Genomic DNA, 23,115 nt, shown 5'->3' with positions numbered 1-23,115 from the left:
TAAAAATATTATAATTAAAAATATAATTAATAAATTATGCGTTTCTTTTGAAATGCTCTAAATTGTGGATGTAAGCATAATTAAATTTGTCTTTAAATATAAAATCTGTCTGTAAAAAAAGTATTTTTATTAAACACTTTAATTTCTGTATTGTGTGCATATTTATCTTATAAATTTTGTAGTCTCACAAATTGATCTATTATGAACATATATTATTCTCAGTGACATTATTTTGAATTAACATTGTCAATTTCTTTATTAACCTAACTTTTTACATTATTTGTACATAAATTTATTTATTTTGTCTTAAATGCACAATAATTCCTGGGCTATATTAATATTTTAATAAGCATTGTGTTTCTAAAAATCTTCTTGTCAACATTAACAGAACAGCAAAAGGAAATTTAAATATAAATCTGTGCGCGTGGTCTCTGTCAAGTTTGATGTGGCGCGGATTGAGTGGACGCTTATTCAGATTTCCACCCCGCCAATTAACCGCAGCAATTCACTCGTCCCTCAAATTGGAACAGAAATAAAACTGTTGATGATGGCGCTTGATTGGATTAAATTTTGGCGTCACCCGCGAAAGTGCAAATGGATTGTGCTTCGCCGCAACCCGCCCGGCGCTGCGCATTATTATCGCGAGACGAGAGAGGGCGAGGGTGAAATAATATAAATCCGCCCCGTCCTCACTCTATATCGGCACTCTTCGCACAAATTAAACTGTCACAAACATATTCGGAAGTTGTTGGAATTTCAATTTGGGACGCTGACCTCTTGAAAGCAACACCCTTTTTTAACACTCTCGCTCAATGATAAATTTTCCTCTGCTCGTTTGTGTGAGTGGCTTCATCACTTACTTTTCTAAACAACTCTTGAAATTCGTCTCCCTTGTACAATAGGGAGAGTGACAACCAGTTAATTGTCTTTTTATTGTGTGAATATGTACTGAAGAGAATTTTAGTTATAAAATATCCAATCTGCTTTGGAAGCAAATTAATTTTTTTTTCACAAATAAAAAGGTTTTAAATTTAAAAAAAGCTCATTCACAGCCTGAATATCGCATTAGGTGATTGATTTAAATAACTTCTTAATATTACTTGTCATCAATCTTCATTTTTATTTCCGTGTATATAGCAAGGAGTCCCAAAATTTAAGCATACCACTTAAGCACCTTTTCACTTATTTCATCAGGCTAATTAGATGTTTTGAAAAGAGAATTTTAAAAAAAGACATGCCTCATGCGATCTGGATCATGGATAAATATGTCTCTGCTCGCATTTTTCATGCCGCATTCAAATATTTTAACTCGCAAGTGAACGGCATTATTTTTGTCGACTCATTTTTTGCAGACGCAATTAAGTTGAAAAGAAAAGCTGCTTAATAATTTTTGAAGCGTGCATACGCCACTCATGATTTCATTATTCCTGATGTTTTGCAAAACGAGCGACTGTTGTTTTTCAACGACGAAAATAAATTTTTCAACTTCATATTATACACACGCGCAATTGGCAGCCACTTTGCTTCGTTTTGTTTAAACCGCGCAATGCTCGTTCAGCAGTAGCAGGAAGTCGGGCTGCATTGAAGCGGAATTTCAATTCAGAATCCATGATTATTTCCTTTGAATTAACAAGTTAGTTCATATAAAAACTGTTTCATGAAAATGTTCTCGCTGCAACGTTCCTAGGAATTGCTTCAATCAAGCATTTTATTTAATCCCTTTAAAAAATAAGGTCATTAGTAGAGAACTGTAGGGGATAAAAATAAATTGTTAAAATATAATTATGCCATTTCTTCAAAGGAAAGCAGCCAGAAAACAGCGCAAGTTAAATTTTTTTTATTTCACATCGCCAAAGGAAACAAATAACTTAATGCAAAATTTGTAAGAACGACGGAGGGTATTAAGCCATATAATTATATGCATATTAAATAAAAATTCAGTTTTTGCTAACGTATTTAGTAGTGATGGAGCAGTTAATTAATTGATCTGATTGTGAGTAAGACGCGTTGCATAATATAATCTTTATATCATATACAAAAGTAAGTACTAACTTATTTAAGTACTAAAGCTGCTAAAATTCTTTGGAAATCGTATTTTTTTTTAAAAATAATTTTGTTATTGCCTCGACTCTGATCGGCATAGTAACTAATTTTTTGGGGATTTTCACGAAAAAAAGCAACTGATTTAGCTCTAATAGCCAGCTTATTTCAAGAGAATTTTAAAATAAAAAATAATTGATTTTGTGGAAAGTTAAAAATTGAAAAGATTTATTTTCATACCGTTTTATGAGCACTCCGAAAAAGTAGATTACACGCATCCATGAAAAAACTAATCCATTTGTGTAGAATTATTATGCTCAAATGTCTCGCTTTTTTACAGTACTTCAATGAAAAAGTAGACCTGGGGGAAAGCGACTTCATTTGTTCATTTATTTATTGAACCTTTATTTTATTTTTAATTTCAATTTATTGATAAAAATTCTGCTTCTGTACAAAGCGATAGAAACCAAAAAAATTTGTTTCATATTAAAATTTTCCTGAAAAGCTTAAAAAATTAATTAATGTATCTAAAATATTTAACTTTCTAGGCTTTAAACTCTCTAAACTTTCAATTGAATACATAAAAATAAGGAGAAATTTTTATATCATTCTAAAAGTCTTGCCTGCCACAGAGAAGAATTCTGTTTGATTTTGACTTATTCTTATGCATTATTCTTTCTAGTGGCGCGGTTTCGCTCTTGTAAAGAAATCGGACAAGTAAAAATAAGTAGAAAAAAATACGTTCTAATGTATTGCAGAGCAATTTATTTGAAAGGAAAGGACTTTTGTTGGATAAAACGGCACCTCCTGTCGTATACGATATTTTATAAGTTTCTTTAAAATTTTTGATTATAAGTAAACCTATTGAGAAAGTGAAACTCAATACATTGGAATCATAAAATTTGCGTTTTCATCAACAATGGACGTTAGTTGAGAGGGCGTGGATTCGTGCATGCAGAAAACGCACATAATTTATACAAAGCGGCGTCTGTGAGTGAGTCGCGCGCCCCAATGGAGATGAAAATATAATAATCATTGGACGTGTACAGTATAGTGTACGAAATGTCAAAAATGGGCTTGTGCAGACGTACCGATCACATGCTGCTCACTGTTCACGTCCCATTTATAATATGGCGCATAATGTGGGACGAACAGTGCTTTTCGCGTCCGCCTCACTCCATCCTTTTTGTTCGCGGGCAAACAAAGCGGCAGGGAATGCTGCTTATCTGGTTCATTTCATTCAATATTTCTTCAAATGACACGTTGACACGTTTCAAGTAAGTTTTAGAATAATTGTTTCATCCCCCGCTTTGTTTCCACTCATTGTTCCGCCGCGGGCTTAATTATTTTCTCTCCCGCCGCCGCCGCCGTCGCCGCGCCGTGCGCACTTTTTTCACAAAGACAAAAAAGCACGCCAGCTTTTTATCATATTACTCTTTTCTTCCATTTAATTTTTCTCTGTTCGCAGCAGTGCGTCGTCGTCGTCTATTTTTCGCTTTTTGTGCTGCTGCTGGGAATATAAGCGAGAGGGTTGAGGGGACAACGATCAAATTACCCCCGGAGACTCTTTATTTCGCGGCGATCATGATAAATTGGCGAGAAAAATTCGCCACCATTCACATTGCAGTTTTTCCACACTTCCTTTTAGCGGCAAGCCTTTCCATTGTCCCCGAAAGTCCCATTGTCTCTTTCTTTCTTTTATTTACTTCTGATATTTAAAGTTTCTTTGAACTGTCTGACGGGCTGGCGTCAAGATTATAGAAAAAGTTAATTTTTTTTCTTCTTTTTATTTAAAATTGAAGTGATCAAATCCATAATTATTTTTCTGCATTGAAAAAAGTATACAAAATTTAGTGTTAAGTGCAATAAATTTTATTTATTGAACTAAAGGAAACCAAACTTTTCAGAATTGTTTTACTATGAAAATTTTTGAAATTTTGTAATGTATTGTTAATTAAATTTTAAAATGACTATAGCATGCATGTAACATATTAAATGTTATTGCTTTTTTTATCCAGCTGATACTTAATAAGTAATTTAATGACAACCGTAATTTAAAGAAAAAGAAAAAATGATTTCTTGATTCTTTTAGAATTTTAATCGCGTGTTTTTATGGAATTAAAATCTAAGCAAAAAAAGGAGTTAAAAATAAAATAAAAATTTAACACTTAATTACAATATTGACAATACTTTATTATTTACAATTAAGTTATCTAATTAATTTAAATAATCCAAGTTGATCTAATCAGAAAAAATTGCAACTCAATTAAAATTATCTTCTGTTAGTTACGTAAAAATATAAACCTATTTATACAAAAACAAACTAATTATTTACGTCTAGTTACTTTTGTTTCCACTTATATTGTATTACCACCCGTTGTGCAATTTGTATAACTTATTGCGGCTCTATTTGCAGCAAAGAACCATTAGAAACAGTTTAAGCGGGGTGCGCAGGGGTGAGAGATAAAGAGTAATGTAATAAGCGGGAGCAATATCGCGGCGGCGGCGGCGGCGGCGAATATTAGATGTCGCCTGCACAGGGGTGGAAAAATTTTTATAGCCGCAAGGAATGTAACCCCTTTTTAAATTGTCACTCGCACATTATCCGCAACGAGGATGCGTCGGCGGCATCAGCAGCCACTGGCAGTTACTGTGCTGCGGGGATGAATTGCGGCGGGGGATGCTGCGAATATTGTGTGGCGGCGAGGCAATAGAATGCAGACTGGCAATCATAAAATTACACTATTAAACTGGCGCACTTTTAATAATCACACACTATAACCACTGCGGCAGATATTTTTATTGCTTCTGCGGCCAACATAAAATGAAAAATATTTTCACGCCCTCTCGCGCCCCCACCGTGTCTTTTCCTCGCTTTTTTTTATTTTTATTCCAAAAGCGAAAACTTTTACGTTTTTTATCTAGTGGCAGCTGCGTCTCCAATGTAAGATTGGGCGTTTATGTGAATTATTTATTCAGCTTTTTAATTTAATTTTTATTTCTGCATATTTCAATGAAAGCATTGCTCTTCCCCCACATCCCTGCCATTTTGAATATTTTAATTAATTCTCAATAACGGTTTAAGATAAAACATACTTCCAGTCACAATAGGTCTTATTTAGAGCGTTAATAATTGATGTGAAAAGTAGATTACAATTAAATATGAGCAATGTTTTGACATGACGTTGCAAGATAAAATATGGCATAGAGAGGGTTACTAATGAATTGAAATGAACTGGGCCAGCCTATCTAACTTGCAATCGAAAGTGTGTTCTAATAAAAAGGCCTATAAATAAAATCATTTGCATAATAAGGTTTCAATTCAATAAAAAGGAAACGCAATAGAGTTGGGAAAACGAGATATTTCTTTTAACTATATTTCGTCTTCATAAATATTTGAAAAATTTTCGGAATGTCAGAAATGCTTTTGATATTTTGTTAATTCAAGTGGATACTTTTTAAAGGAAATCAATGAAAATTATTAAAGAGGCCTGCAGCAAATTTTTTTCCATTGATCCACATTACTGGTGAGCTCTCGTAACTGTGGCATGAAATCAAAGGCAGATGCTCCTCACCGCAATTGAAACGAGCTAGGCACTTTTTGATGGCCGTTTAATTGAAATGCAACATAATAGAGAAGGAGAAGTGGCTACAGTTGAAAATGTAGCAACGACAAGAACTATATCATTCTGCCTGTAATTGAAGTAAGTGGTTCTGTTTCCCTTGCATTCAACTCGCCCTCTGAGCTAATTGTAAGGGAGAATACTCGGGGTCACTGCAGCGAGCCGCGTGTGCATTTTATTTTGATGTCCCTGTGGTTGCAAACGATGAGTTCGTTTCAAGTGGCCTCTCGTGTAGTTGGGATCCGAGCACAATTATCATTCCTTTCCACGCACACAAAATTTATATATACCCATTCAGCATCGCATGATGGGGCGGTTCGTCAGAATTCAAAAGTGAGCGAACGCTCGGAATTGCATGTGCATCATTTATCATGCATTCCCCATCTCATAATTTGAGATCTTGTGAGTCATATCTTCAAATTCATTATTGAATTAAAACTTTTAATATTCATTTCTTTACTGCTTCTACTTCAAGACGAAACTTTTGCTTAATTTTTTAATCTATCTAAATATATTAAATTAGAATTTTTTTCCCATGCTTATGGATTAAAAATAATAGAATACTAAATAAAAGAAAAAAAGTGCTATTTATTATTTATTTGCCAAATCTTATGACGAAAAAATTAGTTTAAAATTCTTATACGAACTAGATAATCTAATTCTCAAGAATTTGATATTTTCATTGAATTTTTAAATCCACTTTCCCTTTTTACAAATTTGGAGCTGTGGGTTTGTTTGTATCAGATTGCGAGTTTTGGTTGAAATTAAATCGTATTGCTAGGGCGTTTAATCATAAGCGCGGATCTCGACCCCTTGAGTAAATCTTTTGAGTCACACTTTTTCTCTGAAAGAAACACGAGGGCGCCGCAACCACTACGACGAGATACAAGTGCACATTTCCGATAACATTGCAGATAACAAGGTGGATCGCTCTTTCAAACGAAAATAAAAGCGTTTTCATACACTTTTGTAATTGTTGCACTGACTGAAACCTCAAAATTCCTGCCGTGAAAGGGACATTTATATTGAGCACAGATATCTTGATGCGGTGAGATATCGCGCAATTTAAAAAACGTGCCCTGCTCTCGCCACAAAGAAAGCAGCGAGATATCGCGGGGGATTCAAGGAGATGTGCTGAAAGGGAGAGCAGGTCGTTTTGACAAGAATTTTTTATTATTTGTGACTCAAGTGCACACTCTTGCAAACCCTGTCCGGCCGACAGAGATACACCTCTCAAACGGCGCGCATTTGGCAGTTTTTATATTTATAGAAGGGGATTGTGAAAAGGAAAATATCTTTCGCAGGAGAAATCGAGCTTGCGGGCGTATTTTGTCCGCGATTTTCAATTGAAAACTTTTTAACAAGTATTCAGATATGTTTGAAAAGAAAGTTGGTTATCTCTTAATATCTTGGAAGGTGTATAGCAATAGCATTTTTCTTTTAAATTTATAATAGAGTAAATAGGCTAGTATAAATATTTAATTAATAGCAATTTAAGTCCCCGAAAAATTTGAATCTTTAAAAGTTTTGCGTTTAATATTATTTTTGTGTTCCAAATAAATGACAAAGAAAAATAATCAATTCAAAAAGGAATGGAGGATTAATAGTAAAAAATATAGCATCAACTTGACACAAAAGCCTGAAGAGGAAGTTGTATGCCAGGAATAATGTACTACGTGTTTCATAACAGAGTCTGCTATTTGACAAACTTAATGATCAAGGTCAGCTGAATGAAAAGCAGCAGGCATAGGCACAGGGGATGCTGATCGAATTACATGAAATTTCACATTAAACAGCGGCCCAGCAAGCAAAACCACCACCACCATGGTTGTTGCACGTCTTATTCATAAAGCACACACAAAAGAGAATAGACTCGATTCTATACACCATTTAAAATTACTGTTGAAATAATATCGTCAAAACCACACAATAATATCCGTGAGATGTATCTGCTGAAAATAAAGAGTTGCTTCTGGCCTTCGCTGCTGCGCCGATTTCCCCCGTGGACTGCATCAATGGTAACCTTATATTTGTATCTTCCAAATCCAGCAATAAAGTGGAAATTCAATATTATTTATACAGCACGCTGTGCTAGCTGACTGCACTATTTGTATTGCAAGGGATGTATATTTATTGCTCGTAGGCAGGTATCAGACCGTGAGTCTGCTTTTTTCTTTTCGATCAATTGGATAAATGCAGCTTGGCGATTCAAATAAAACTGCTCACAATGAAACACTTATATTAAATTACACACTGCAATTGATTTTGCTGGCGTAGACGGACGCCCTTGTATATTGTGTGTGGTTTGTTTGAGAACAAATTTACGAAAGCACTTCCTTTAAAACCATAACGGTAACTTTGTCTAAAAAAAATTATTTGAATTTTATTTTCTATTTAGCAATTTTGTTGCATTTGTTTAAATACTTTAATATTTCTAGTTTATTCATACAAAAATGATATTTAAAAAAATAAGTTTTTTTATTATTAATGAACTTAAAAATATACAAAATATTCACAACGCAGTTTTTTTAATTAATTAAAATTAAGTTTGTTAAAACCGTACGAGTTTCATATAGTTATAGTTCTACTGAAAGTATTGACACTCACAAAATTGCACGCTACTCACCAAGTTTACAGGAAAATGCACATTGAAGTAAAACCTTGAACATCAATCATCGAATATCCTTTTCGCTCTGCACACTTGAAACGCATACAAAACTTTCCTAAGTGAATCAAAACTAATCAAGAAGCCATCATCAATTGAACGCGTTTAATGAAATTGTGATCAGCTCGACAAAAGGTGAAGGATTCCCGGTTGAGTTGCTCCGCAAGAGAGGCAGGATAAATATAATAAAGTTATACTGAAAACGCAGCCGATCTGCCATTGGAAGAGTTTCCTCAAGACATGCACGTTTCTCTCGATTCAAATGCAAATTCATTCTGCAGAGAGAATTGTATTATTTCAAAATAGAACCAAAGCTTGTGTGCCGCCGTTTTCCTCCTCAGCTCTTCCAAGCTACAAAAACTTCCATTTTGCTCGCTGTGTAAAAATAATACAGACAAAACACCGTGCATTGTTGGGTTTGACAGACAAGTGATACGTTTTTTATCCGAGTCTTGTCGAAACAAACATTTACAAAGGTGCGGAAGATGGGATGAACAAATAAATAGTTTCAGCCCCGCGCGCATACAAAACCATTTCGAATGCTCTCTCCATTTTTATTATTGGTTTGATTGTCGAGCGTCAAAGTAGCGGAAAATATTTTATTTATATCGCCGCAGCATCTTTGCTATTCACGCGGAGATTCTCTTTCGAGATGATGGACATGTCTGGCGAGCTCGGTTAAATTAAATTACAGAATTTTTTCGAACCACTTAATGCATCTATTCATTAATGTAGTGCTGTGTTTACACTAAACCGTTTGCTCAATTGAGAATGGATTTTATTTTACTGGGCAAGCTCGTCTACGAAATATTGTTATCCAATCCAGTTCAAACTTTGATAATTTTCACATGGTTAAGTTAAAAAATTTATGTTCCCAACCGACAATTAAAGCTAACATTTGAAGATGCATTGATGCTTTTGACTCACCTTTTTACCTTAATTAAAATTAATTTTTATTAGATAGCTTTGTATTTTTATTTTTATTGAATGATTTTTCCATTTAATATATTAAAAAAAAAACTCGCCAGAGAAATAATTTAAATGATTGAAACAATTGTTTTTTTTATAAAGAACTTTTTTGTGATTTTATCATTAATTTTTTTCTTATTAAAAATTAATAAATATTTGCAAGTGATCTTTGTAATCAAATAATTCTCACTAATACTGCGCGTGGAAAATATAGTTAAAAAATAACCGCGCAAAAATTAACTGTAAAATAATCTTGCATCCAATATTACAAAATACTTGTTTTATTGAGAATTTCGTTATTTCACAGCATTAAAATAATAAATTTTATATGAACATTGCATGCACCTTAAAGTTAAACTTATTATTCTTGTATATTTATGTATTTTATTATTGTATTTTTCATTGCTTTTCATTTCTCCTGTGACAACTGCTGGAAATCAGCATCAGTGTGCGAAATTAGTTTATTTGTGTGTGTTGGAGAGGAGCGAGAGAGCGGAAAATCAGTGGAGCGCGCGCCGAAGTGAATGCGGTGGAGAGGTCTAGCGCGCCGAGAGCGAGGGATGCAGGATATTTCGCTCTATTACAAAAGTTGCTTCATCGTGTGTTAATTGCTTCTCTGGGTGGATAACTTCTCAACAAGTTGGCATGTCGTCCGCAGACTTGATAACAAATAGCCGAGTGGAATGGTGTGCCATTGTGTGTAGGAATTGAGCGGAGCAGCGACGGCGGCAGCAGTTCCGAGCGCCGATATTGCTCTCTCGCGTCTGGTGTGTTATTATTGCGGCGCCGGCTCCGCATGCATTTGATTCGACAACGCTTTGCATCACAATGCCCAGCCAGTGTAGAAACTTATTGCACACCCACAAGCACCCAATCCACTTCTTCTTTCAACTCTGGGGAAATTTTTGATGTTAATACAAAAAATGGATACATTTAAATAATCGCCAGTGTGTCGCAGTGAAAGATCAAAAACGGCATTCAACAGGATAATTATGCCTGTCTATTTATTAATCCTTGCCCTTGACGTAAATACAATTTTATATTAATACTCATGGTATTACTTAATAACAAACCGTCTGGGTGAGATTCTTTTTAAATTTATGGTTAAACGCTATGAAATATATTAACTTCTTAAAATGTTATTGAAATGTTTTTTCTCTCATTTATTATTGTTGTATTTATTTTTCAACATTCTTAAAATATATTGTTAACATGCAATTGTTGAAAATAATGATTTATTTAACAAAAGGAAAATAAATATTAAATATTTAAAAAACGTAAATTTTCCAAAACGTTTGCTAGTTAACCAAAGATTGCTCACTATAAGGCTTGGTTAAGATTGATTTTGCTATTGCTTGACAGCCATAAGATTTAAAATTTGCTCTTGAGGTGTCCCTTGTACTTTTTGAGACTTGCAGTGCTTTTGAAACTTGAAAGATCATCTTTGTTTGACCTGTAAAACAATCTCTAATGTGGCAAAGACGTAAAAAATGCTTTTAACCATATGAAACAATGGCGCGGGCAACTTCCTTTTAACTTCGAATAATTTTTTGCCCCAAAAGCAAATAACAAAGTAAGAAAAAGATGCATACATATATCTAAAATACTGAATAAAGAGGGACACGGACCAACTTATAACTGCATGTGTGGCGAGTTGTTATTTTTATATCGGCGGTGCTGTCGCGTCTTGGATTTCAACCTGAGCAAACAGTATTTTGTCTCTCACCGCCCGATGACGGAACAAGAAGTAAAATAAAAAGAGCTCCGCGCGACGCCGCTTAATGATGGAGCAACTTTTTTGGATACAGCACAATATCAATATTGGAGCAGATGGGCTATTTTTCTTGAGTGCCTTGTGAGAGAAGCAAATAAATCATTTGTGCCGCTGCCGATTCTTCTAACCTTTAATTTTCTCTCTCTCGAAAATTTTGTCCGCTCGAAATCGCTTATTAGTGTGTTGTGTGTGAGCTCCGGCGTGCGGTGTATTTGCATGAGAAATTTAGTCAGCATGGGTTTCGGCAAACAGGCTGAGTCACACAAATAAAACACGTAACATACTTTACTGTGCAGAAGAGGAAAATACTTGGAACACTTAATATATACTTGGTTTTGGCTCTCTCTAGGTTTAATCAAATAATCCGAGACAAGCTGCAAATTTTACTCTTCCTCGATGTGACTTTGTGATGCTTTCAAGTCAAATATTTGCCTGCCTTTCAGGTCACTGTATTATCAAAACTCAGCACGCACCGGCCATTTCTTGAGAATCTTTGTCTTTGGATATGGAAATCTTAATTGCTAAGCAAATCCTTGTTTAAATGTTGGTTTAGATTAGCGGATCAGCGGTGGATTGAAGAGGAACATTTTATTTTTAAAAAAGAAAGACACTAAATTGCAAATAAATAAATTATTTCAAATTGTTAAATATTATTTTCATTTTTAACTTTTTTAATGCAAATTATATATATAAAAATAATCAAGCTCCAGCAAGATGAGGATTAGCAGAGAAGGCAAACTTGGCATGAAATAGAGTTAATCAAGGTTGGCTGAGCAAAGATTTTTGTCACAAAAGAACTTAATTAAGTGGATATACAGAAGCAAAAGTAATTCGCCGGGAATTTGAGTGCACAAGACGCCGCGACGAGAACAAAACACAACCCGCTTTGCCTTGCCTGCCGAGCTCTCCTTATCTTATTTCAGATGTTCATTGTATAAATATGAGATGTTCAGAGAGAAGATGTCAAGACAATAAAATAATTTTGTATACATTAAAGATCACAACAACAATGAAAGTGTTCTCGAGACAAAACGCCCTGCGCACTGCTTTGATCTCTCTTGTCATCCCCCATTATCAAAGGGATGAGCAACCTGCGTGCAGTGTTTTCTGCCCCCTCATCTCTGACTTCAATCCACGCCTGCAAAACTGAAGCATTTACGTGCCCCACGCCTTTGTGTGCCTTTTATTTAAATAGGTTTTTTTTTTTAATTTGAATGTAATATTAATAGTTGCTAAAGAAAAAAAATTATATAATACTTTTCTTGACGAGCAATTTTAATATAAACCTCAATTTAAATTTATTTTTTATTAATAAAAAACTATCCCAGGAATAATAAATTTTATTTAGAGAGTTAAAAATAAAGTTCGGAACTAGAAATTTGTTTCTTTGCCCTTTTGTGTAACTTGGATTGGAATATGCTAATTTGCATGTTTATAACGTTCCTAAAGGGAAGCTATATGCCCCATAGAGGAACAAACATTATAATATCTGAAAATATGTTCAAGCAATATTTTAAAATAATTTTCTTTGAAGATTTAATTGCTTTTAATTTAATTTTGTTATTCTATGTATATTTTTGTTTTACTTAAAAATTTCCCGCAAAAACTTTCTCATCTTGTAAGCAAAGATGTGAATTTAATTTACAATTTATTCTTCAGCAGCTTTTTAACCTAATTAAAAAACCTTTATTTTCTAATTTTTCCTTCTTTTGTCACACGAAAGCTCAAAGCCTAATTACGCTTTGACAGGGCGCTGGCTTTGGCTTTGAAGTCTCGGTGCAGGTCACTTGCTGTTAGAAATTGTGTGCGTTCTTCCAAAGAACGACGTCTGTGTGTTGCGACGATGTCGTTAGACTGACTCCTGAATGTGCGTCCGCAGAGCTTGTCGCATTAAAAAGGCACAGGGAAATATACTGTCAGATTGTGAAACGACGTGCGCCGCGTGTGAAGGTTTGCGAAACACAAAAACATCACAACTCGCGCACAGAGAACTGGAAAATAATACAAAAAAAAAAAAAAAAATACGCGCGAGAGAGAAAAAGCTGCAGAGCAGAAAACGCGCAGAGCGGCCACGAAGGGTTGGTTCGTTGAAGCGCACTACAAAAAACATCATACATTTTGTTGCTCACAGTCAAGTTAGCAACATCATTAAATGTTTCTGGTTTAGTTGCGATTAAAAACGCGAAAGAGCGGAGACATTCCGCTCCGTCGTACGCTCGCCCCTGTGCTTTTCCTCCCTGCACCGCTGATATGCAAAAGAACAGGGAGCTTGACGCAAATTTTGCGGAAATAATAACTCGGCACCAACACCACTCAAAAAAGCAAACATGCACGACAAACAATCTTTCCCTGAAATAATACATTTAAGCATTGATTTCTTTTATGAAATTGATTTTTGTTCCATTAATGACATATTTAGTTTCAATTTTTTTTTACATTTTTGAAAATGATATAACCTCTTTTGTCATTTATCTTTTTTTTATAATAGATAAATATTTATAGGATTTCTTCAGAATTCAGATAATAAACTAATAAAAAGCTCGTGGTGAAAATACAAAACCATTTTTGATCAACAGCATCGAACAGACGCAACAAACGCATAGTCTACAGCAATAACAGAATTCTTTTTGTGTATAGGAAACTTTTTTTATCATTCTCACAATGCACTTCTCTTTTGACAGAAGTCAGTGAGTCAGAAGTAATATTCAGCATCAATTGGTCTCCTGCTGGCACGCGAATAAAAATTTCGTTTTGCCGCAAACAATGGCTGAGCTGCTTTTTATTGGTAAAGAAGTACTTTTTTATGACATTATATACTCGATTTCGAGTTCACTTATTGGCTTTTGTGCAGCTTTTGTTTGACGGCGATGAATACTAAATGCTACCCCATTATCCGCAGCCGCCAGGACACTTGGTCGTGTGCTAGCGGGGGGCGCATTCTTCCTTCATATCTGGCAATTGTTGAAACACAGCGGCACGCAGTTGAAAAAATGAAAAAAGTACACTCGCCGCATTTGTTATGATGTTTTATTCCGCGGACGGTTCGAGTGTCAGATTTAATAAAAGTCTATTTTAATTGTAGAAACTGTGTTGGCCGTTTTGCATGACATGCACAATGGAGAGGGTTTGTCGTTTCATCAAGTATGCTATAGAAATAAAAATGCACCAATCTCTGCGTTCCGATTTTATATTTTATAGACTCTGTTATATTTACACAGCAGCACATTTACATTTCGCTACGCCATTTTACTTTACCACTAACTGTTTTTTGTGACATGGAAACCTATTTTTTTATATGTAAGAGATTTCATCTCTTGTAAACATTTAACTTCAAATTTTTGTATTTTTCTTTTTTACATTTATTGATATCAGTAATGAGAACATTCATCTTTATTTCTATCTAAATTTGAAACAAAAATGTCGCAATTCTGCAGGAAAAATAACGTAAAATATTTGTGTAAATGCAATGAACATAAATAAACCAATATTTCAGACATTGAGCAAAAATAATATAATTAATAATATCATTTTAAGACTTGAAAATTGACAGTAAAATTAAGTAAAGTTTGCGTGCAGTCATTAACCACACATGATATAATTTTACTAATCTGAGTACGAAGTTTTGTCAGAGCCTGCGTTGGACGCGGGCGAAGCGGCCGCCTTGGCACTGACCGAATCAATGTTGAAGTAGTCGATGACCGAATGTTGCGGCGACGGCGTCCCGTTGCTGAGGCCGATGCTGGCCGCGTACGCCGAAAAGTCGGGAGGGGGTCGGATGATGGTCGGAAGGTAGCCGGTGCCCGAGTACGGGGCGGCCAGAAAGCGGCGACTGCTCGCGTTGGCCGCTCCGTAGCGGTGGTGGCCGCCTGGGGATCCAGAGGCCGCGGCCGCTATGGCCGCCAGTCCGGCCGGAAATGCGAGCGGGGAGAAAGCGGATTTGAGTTCTTCGTGGAAGGGAGAGGTGGGGGCAACTGCGGGGTGAAGGAGGTCGGCGGCCGTGGCCGCCGCGTTGGCCGCCACACTGCTACAAGTGAGCAGTTCAATGGCCTGCAAGATATCGCCCTTGCAGCGCTGCAGGACCACTTCGACCTCTGAGCGCCGACGGTTCGGAAAAACGCGCAGCAAAATGTCGATTGGTGAACGCTGAAAGAAGAACATTGGAACATTTACTTCAAATTTTTATTTAAAATTATAATTTAATGTAACACAAAAGAATTAACTTGAATTTGTGTTTTGAAATTTTTTTAGCTTTTTTATTTTGTAGACCTGCATAAAATTTTTTAAGATGTTGGCTTAAACAGTTGTAAAGCAAGCAATGAACGCAAAATTACTTCTCAAAAATACTAAATTTTGTTCTGATTCAACAATAGTAATAAAATTTCTGATAAAACTGACCTGGTAGTGTTGCTGATGCTGTTGGAACATGGCCGTGAACTGCTGTTGCTGGATTGCGCTTGGCGAAGGAAATCCAGTGGTTTGAGGGGCGACAGCCTTGCCAGGGGATGCAGGGTACGGCGGACTGGCCCTCGGACCACTGTTTTTAGGCAAACACAAATTTTCCGGTGACGCGCTTCTCGACTCCCGACCTGTATTTCGAGCAGGCGATGCATTTTCTGGTCCTCCCGAAGAATCTTCCGACTCCCCTGCGCTAACTGGAAACACAATAAAACCAATTTCAAATTAAAATAATCATGCCAATTTTTTTTCAAATTTTCTAAAAAAATTATACATGTATTAAAAAATTTTAAATTTATTTGCTAATATAGTTTTGATTGTGGTAGCATAAACTTATGACTGAAAAAAATTCGCTGCTGACCTGCTAGCATTTTTGAAGATTTGCTGCTCAACATAGGTGACTCGCGGTCACTAACTGCCCGCAGCAAGTTGGCGCCCTGTTCCTCGTCGGATTCATTTTCCTCGGTCAAATTTCTCTCTGCGGAATTGCGTTCGCTCGAAATACGCGCCCTTTTCTTCGAGTCTCCTGCAAGCAAAACGTGTCGTTTTCAATATAAAATTCGTCAATAGTTTAGTTTGCCCGTCCGACCAGCGCCAGCACTCAGGAAATTAATAAAATACCGTGTCTCACAAAGGATCTCAACAGAATATCCGAAAATAAAAGAGAAGAGAGAGAGAGAAAGATAAAGCTCAGAGTGTGGCGAAAATTTAATAAAATATATCCGCGTTGAGCTCGGGAGCGCGGCGGCACCTTTTCCTTTATATTCCGCTTTTATTGCATTTATCATAATATCACTTTACTCCCTGCATTGTCTGAGCTCAGTTCGGCGAAAGAATTTTTTAATCATGGCACAAACAATTTGTTATTGCCTCCTTTTTGTGTCGCCATCATCATTTTACAGCAGGTTACAATAGAGAGGCAGGGGTATATGAGGGTGGCAGAGTAGACACTCACACGGCGCTCCACTCTCACTCTTTTTATCTCTTCTCACTCCTATTTCTGACATTCCTCGACGGCGACACATCTCGCACCATCCCATTTTCGCACGTTGGTATGAAGCATAGAGGTATAGGTTTCCTTTTTTACCAAATTGCATTGAATTGAAACTTGAATCATTTTTGTTTTTTCAATTGTTATAGAACAGACAATTCGCCCCTTTTTGAAAAGCAATTTGTAAACTTTTGAATTCTCCATTAAAGTGCTTTATATAATTCTCTTCTGTTTTTGGCCCTTTTGTTGCGAATACTCAAGGAGCATTATTTTCGACTTTTGAACTCTGCTGCAAAACGTTAATAAGCTTTTGTTTGGCCGCTGCCTCGCTCATCTGATTCGGTTACGCAAATCGAACACAAAAGAGCGACTATATCATTCGCAACTGCGCTTGCCGGCAATTAAATCGAGATTAACGCCAGCTAGCGTAGCCAAAGAAAGGCGAGGCTGGGGTGGAATCTCTCATCTCAATAAAGCGCGCTCTTGCTCCCTCTCATCAGGGGATACTGAGAAAGAAATGAATAGCAGCGTGCGAGCACATGAAGAGAGAGAGAGAATAATAATAAGCGGGGTTCAAGTATCACCGCGATATGAACAAATAGTCGCAAGACTGTCAAGAATACACCAGACTGCTCTCAAACAAAACGCTAAATGGTGCGAACGTGAATTAATGACGCAGCCAGCAGAAATGCAGACATCGTTTTCTCTCTCCATTATAATGCAACCGGCACTGCAGTGACGCATGCATGGATGGTTCAGTAATAAAACCAATTATTTCTCTTCTAAATATTAATTTTGAATTTTGTGAAGTAACTTTTGATCAAATCTCAGAGGAAACTTTTTTTACTTTAATATTTATATCTGGAAATCAAAATCGGAAAGGGTTGAATCTTCGGCGGAGGAAAACAATTCTCCGCGCCGGTGATCTTGGAAACTTTTAATGGGGGAGCGAATGCATGTGAAAGATGAAAAGGAAAGAATAAAACTCTATATTGTCCCCTTCATTGTCTCTGGAATAGTCTTTCTTTCCTCTTTCATCGCAGGATACAATAGTCTGCTCCAGAGCGGACGCAGGAGTCTATAGAGGGCAAAAGAAATATCAAGTTTTTCTTTTGATTTACTTGAAAAAGTTTGTCAAAGAATCTCTAATGGCTCATATCAATTCTATTCCGCGCGTCTCTATTGTTGAGAACTCGTTTGCCTATAGTTTTAACTCCGCCGCTTCGGCTCGGCAGGGCTAAAGTTTGTGAAATTATTGCTCGGCGCGAGAGGGCATTTGTGTCTGCGTGAATTATTAAGCAATTTAAAGATTTGGAGACAAAAGAGGGGTTGGGCCGGCGTTCGGAAGCTGCGCGTGAGAGATATTATTTTATACAGTGTAGAAAGGCATGTGGAAATTTTGCCGTATTTCATTTGGCGACCCGCCCATCGCTGCTGCTAACGCCATGCACAGCGCTGCAAACGAAATTCATAGCGCAATTTCATATTGTGTTAATTTTATTTGTGCGCCTCGCTCTCCTGCTGCTCTCGCCGAATTAATAATATATTGCGGTGCCGCGTTCGAATAGACACTGACGGAAAATATACTGCCGAATGCCGCCCAAAAGCCATTGTTCAAACTCTACTTTATGCGACAAAAGGACTGCAACTATATGTACTGCAGTGCACGTTGGAAATTATACCACAGAACAAAACGACAGAAAAATTTTGATTTAAAAAAAAAACATATTATATTAAAATCTGATTAATGGAAAAAAGTAAAAAAATGAATTTGAAATATGGACAACTTAATAAATAATATAATATAGCTTTCTCGTATAGTTTATCGATTGATCAAAATACAAGATTTTATTTGCAATGTTAATAATGATTAAATAGTTTAACCTAATTAATTAATTTAAATTTATAATAAATCATTTTTAATTAACTGATTAAAAATTAATTTTACATGAAAGATGTTAAATATTATTATTCACAGTATCATCAATATTCAGGCCTAATTATTGTACTGCCTTATTTCACCCACACAAGATTTTCTTTCGCGACGTTTTAGCCTTGGGCTGAGTTACGAATAAGAAAACGTTTTCGAGAGTTGCCGAGCATTTGTCAAAGGTTTAGCTGGAGGCTAACAACAAAAGCTGATGCTGAAGTCAAAGCAGCTACAATTATTGCTTAGCGCGGCGTGAGTGAAGGAAATTGAAGTGCAGCGAAACACAGATATAAATGTGTCTCGTGGTACTTTAGAGGGAAAAGCCCGTCAACTTCAGCAAGTACATTAAAACAACCCTCTTCCAACCCCCGTTTAATCTAATAGCGGGCGGGCGCGTTCAAGATAAATAAGGATTCTCCGATGATCTCTGGTGCGCGCATCTTTTCCCTTTTGCTGCTCAATCAGACGTTTTTTTACCATCGGTTGAGCATATTTATTTATGTGAATGCAAAAATTTTAATTACGCACTTGACATGGTTACCGACAATATTGCAATTATGAGCCATTAGTGTATTAAAAAGCGGCGGAGGCACTTAACTGAGAGAAGGGAGAGAGCGCCGAGCAGAAAAACACTAATTTGCTGACCGCAACGAGAGAGTAACCGACCACTTGACTGGCCTTTTACCTCGAGAGGGGCCTCAAATGAAATCATTTTATCCAACCAATATCGCCATTCAAAAGAATATATTCCGCCGACGAGTTTCAAACTTGTTCACTGATTTAATTAAGCCGCGTTTGTACGGAGCGCCGTGGATTTCCCCTTGTTACAAGAGAAATGAAAATACGAATTGATTCTCAGCCAAGGTGGATGCTCGTGATGATTGTGAAGCCCTTCAACCTTAGATTTGAATTCATAACTTGCAGTTTTCCACTGCCTCCTATACATTGGAATTGTGGAAAAATGTATAGATTGATTTCATTTTTTATTATTTCCGCGCTGCATCCAAAGGTTTTCTTTTTGGTATCAGATTTACTATTTCCGCGGGAAATTAATTTGCGTGCGTTAGGGGACAGCTCAAAATAAAAATATTTCAATTGTTTTCCTCTCCGAAAGAAAAAATAAAAGCAAAAAATTCAAATTTATTTTAAGTTTTAAATAATGTAATTCCTAAATTAAAAGTTAGAATAACTTTATTGGAATTTGCTATTAATTATCACAACACTTATGTTTAAATCTTGTCTGAGAATCAGAAAATAAATTTCCATACGTATTGTGTGAAAAAACATTGACCTTTTTAAAACTTTATTTCATTTCAAATGAAGTAAGTAATATAGGTCAGAACTAATTTTATTTTTTTTCCAAACATTTGTATATATGCATGTAAATATATTCAGAAATAAAAATTTATACTATTTGCAGTTAAATAAATTTGGCAATTTAATAATCAGAATGGTTAAATAAAAGGATCAAGCAGAAATAATAGTATGTCTGGGCCTGAATCGTTGTCGCCGGCGAAGGGATTATTATCGACTATGGTGCGACTGCACATAATTAAATGACATTTTTGCGCTCAATCATTCAGCGGCGCCTCACATAGTTTTGATGTTTTGACTGGCTGCTGTGCATGACTCGGGGAAATTATTACACCCGAGTAAATGCTTGGCAACTGTGCAGGGGTCGATTATGAATTTAGCTCTCGGGGATAACTTTTATATATTAATGAAGTGCGGCGCGGGTGAAATTGAGAGAGAAAAAGCAAACCGCGCCATACAACCGCATCCCTCCCTCCTCTCATCAGCACTTGTGTTAAATTAATACGTACACCCGCAAAAAGCCGCCTTTTTTCACTACAAAATATAATAATTTGCGATGAAAGTCACCGTAAAATTTAAACTTTTCGTGAGCACAGAAGAAGAAGTGAGAGAGTGCGTGAGCGGAGCGCGCTTTGATCTCATTAAAAACTCTCAAAAAAGTAAACCAACTAAATAAAAAAACGCGGCTCACTTTCCTCTGCCGTGCTCAAATGTATGTAATAAAAAATATATATGTACACAATACTTTTTGGATATGGTGGCGGCAAAAGAAGAAAAAAAAGTCGGTGGACAAACGTTGGCATTTTGCTTTCTCTCGCAAAAGTCACAGCAGCGGGCTCGACGTGTAATTTGTTTAATAAAAGTTGAGCAAAAGGCAGCCGAGCGCGGAAGCGCAAATTACGAAGGAAATTTTCAATGCGTCACAGCGCCCTTCACGCGAATATCTTTGGAGTATTTTTTTTTTAACCTGGTGGCGCTTTTTTACAAAATTAAATATTTCCTTCCTTTTGGAGGCTTTTATTGTATATAATTTGCTGTAAAAATATTTTTCAGTGCGTTGAAGCGAGGGGTGCAGAAGCTGTCAAGTGCCGCGCACTCCTCGCAAGGGGCAAGTGAGGTCAGATGAGATAAAATGTGGGTGAGAGACTGCAAGAGAGAGAGGAGATCTGTTACAAATTACATACAGCAGATTGAAAGCGAATGCAGCATGTTATCTTTTTCTGGTGAATGTAGCAATTCTGCTAGTGCAATAGAGTGGAAGCAATTTGAGGGGGAGCAGATTTATTCAATGAACCCTCGCTACGTTCAAATCTGGAAGTAATCGGAGACTTATAAAAAAGATACTGTGTGCGTGAGTCATTTTTATATAGAGAGCAATAGAGAGTAGGGTACAAAATAAACTCATCTTTCATCAAATGTTACCGACAGTTTACCAAAAGGTTTTTTAGCAATATTATTTCATAATACAGGATTTCATGTTAACTAAAATTAACCTTTCCACCTCATAATGTAATCACCAAATTAATAGAACAAAAAATAATGTTTTGTACGTGACTTTATAATATGTTCATAATTGTTAAAAATATTAATTCAAACTTTTAAATTTTATATTGCAAATAAGTTTTAATTTGTAGTGAAGAATTGAACTCGGTTGAGGTATTTTCAATAAACTAGGTTTTGTATAAATTTCATTCATATTTTTGTCAAGCCAGTGGCTGTGTATAAATATAAATACTTTACAAATGATGACTTTTTAGTTCTCATTGGAATTAGAATTACTAGTGTTTATAATTTACTGTGATTTTAGAGTAATTTTAAATAAAAAAAAAAATCATTTAAAATTTTATTATAAGCAGATGTATTTAAGATTATGTACAACATTTATTTAATTATTTAAAAATAAATATTTAAGGAAATCTGAGTTCAAAATTAAACGTTTGCTTCAATAAAGGTTTAATCGATATAAAAGAAATATAAAACCTGATTGGGAGAAAAGATGATGAGATGGAAACCACTGAAAGGAATCCAGATTAAGCAATAATTATTACTTTGTGTATCTCAATTTTGTTTGCGAGTGAGGTCGCTTTCTTGCTACTTGTAAGGAGAGAAAACTGCAAAACGAGCACCAAAAATAAGGAAAATTACACTGAAAAATCAGGAAAACTGGCTGCTTGCGAATGTGCAATTCCATATCTATTGTTTCAATTGGCGAGAACTGAATCGTCCCCGCAGCAAGTGAAACAAAGGAAGGGCAGAAATAAGTCACGTCAGTTGCTGGAGTGCACAAACGAGATGGATCGAGAAGAGACACAAAGAGCAGGGAGTTAATTAACGTTGAGAGAGTGTCTACTTACAAGAGCGAGTGCCACTGGGACGGGAGGATGCGAGCGCCGAATGCACGCTGGTTGGAGGACGCCAGCGCGGGCCGCGGCGGCGGCGGCAAAATGTGTGCGTGCAAAAATACTCACCACTGCAGGAGGACACCGGCGGCGAGGGCGGCGAGCGTCGCAGGTCGCCGGGGAAGGCGTTGCTCGCGGGGGCGGCGGAGGGCGCGCCGGTGGACTCCCCAGGGCTGGGGGTGCTCGGCGGCGGCGGCGGCTGCTGCGGGTAGAGGAGGCCGAGCTCGCGCGCCTCGTTCTCCTCCTGCGCCTGCTGCCTGCGGAGGGCCACCTGGGCCGCCATCACGCGCTGCCGTTCCGCAATCAGCGTGCATTTGGCGCAGACACAGTCCCGCCAGCGGCAGTAGCGCTTGTGGCCCTTGAGGGCCGACACGACCCCGTGGTTGCGGCACCGAGCGCACTTGGGCGTGCGTTGGTAGCGCTCGGTGGCCCGCAGGAAAAAGGCGGCCGGCGGCAGGCCGCCCAGCACCGAGTGCTGCGACATCAGGGCCAGCGCGTCGCGGTTCGAGTTCAGGTCCATGGAGGAGGCGGCTGTCGTCGTCGTCGTCGGCAGACTGCTCATCCTCGTCCGGCCCGCGTCGTCGCTGATCGAATGCTGGATGCCCTTGCGGCGGCGGCGGCGGCGACCGAAAGCTGGTGGTGGCCACGAGGCGGCCCCCACCCCCGTCGACGCAACAACCCCAACGCTAGTGTGTATACCTTATTCGACCTGTGGGTCTGCGAACCTATGGCGGCGCGCTGGTTGACACATAGTTTAATTTTGAGCCCGTGGATTGGTTGCAATAGGCGGGGCCTCAGTTTCGATTGGGTTTTCCGCGAGTGTCGGCGGAAGAGCAAGCGGGAGAGAGAGACACACGGAATTATAAGTGAATGTATGTTTCGCTCTCCCCGCGCGAGTGGAGCGAGCTGGCTCTCTTTTCACCACGTGCTTTCCACACTGACATCTCAATTATCC

General features: G+C 37.3%; 2 protein-coding genes across 2 annotated transcripts in view; one reads left to right on the top strand and one right to left on the bottom strand.

Annotated features, from left to right (window-relative positions):
- The window catches only part of LOC132204033 (uncharacterized), a 62,247-nt gene that overhangs the window by 21,597 nt on the left and 17,535 nt on the right, over positions 1-23,115 (top strand). The window lies entirely within an intron of this gene.
- LOC132203946 (doublesex and mab-3 related transcription factor 3, truncated) lies at positions 14,250-22,697 on the bottom strand. Its single transcript, XM_059632118.1, has 4 exons — positions 22,230-22,697; positions 15,888-16,052; positions 15,467-15,723; positions 14,250-15,214 (listed from the first exon to the last, which is right to left on the bottom strand). The coding sequence occupies exons 1-4, from the start codon at positions 22,678-22,680 to the stop codon at positions 14,675-14,677; spliced, it is 1,413 nt and encodes a 470-aa protein (XP_059488101.1). The 5' UTR covers positions 22,681-22,697; the 3' UTR covers positions 14,250-14,674.

This window comes from Neocloeon triangulifer, unplaced genomic scaffold (genome assembly GCF_031216515.1).
Source record: "Neocloeon triangulifer isolate White Clay Creek 2 clone unplaced genomic scaffold, ASM3121651v1 ptg000020l, whole genome shotgun sequence".
NCBI classification, from domain to species: Eukaryota; Metazoa; Arthropoda; class Insecta; order Ephemeroptera; family Baetidae; genus Neocloeon; species Neocloeon triangulifer.
This window is presented reverse-complemented; position numbering and strand designations above follow the sequence as displayed.

Coding starts and splice junctions, on each gene's coding strand:
- LOC132203946 (XM_059632118.1), bottom strand. CDS start 22,680: ATGGACCTGAACTCGAACCGCGACGCGCTGGCCCTGATGTCGCAGCAC. Junction 16,053..22,229: donor GCCGGTGTCCTCCTGCAGTG/GTGAGTATTTTT, acceptor TTTTGCTTGCAG/GAGACTCGAAGAAAAGGGCG. Junction 15,724..15,887: donor ATCTTCAAAAATGCTAGCAG/GTCAGCAGCGAA, acceptor TTGTGTTTCCAG/TTAGCGCAGGGGAGTCGGAA.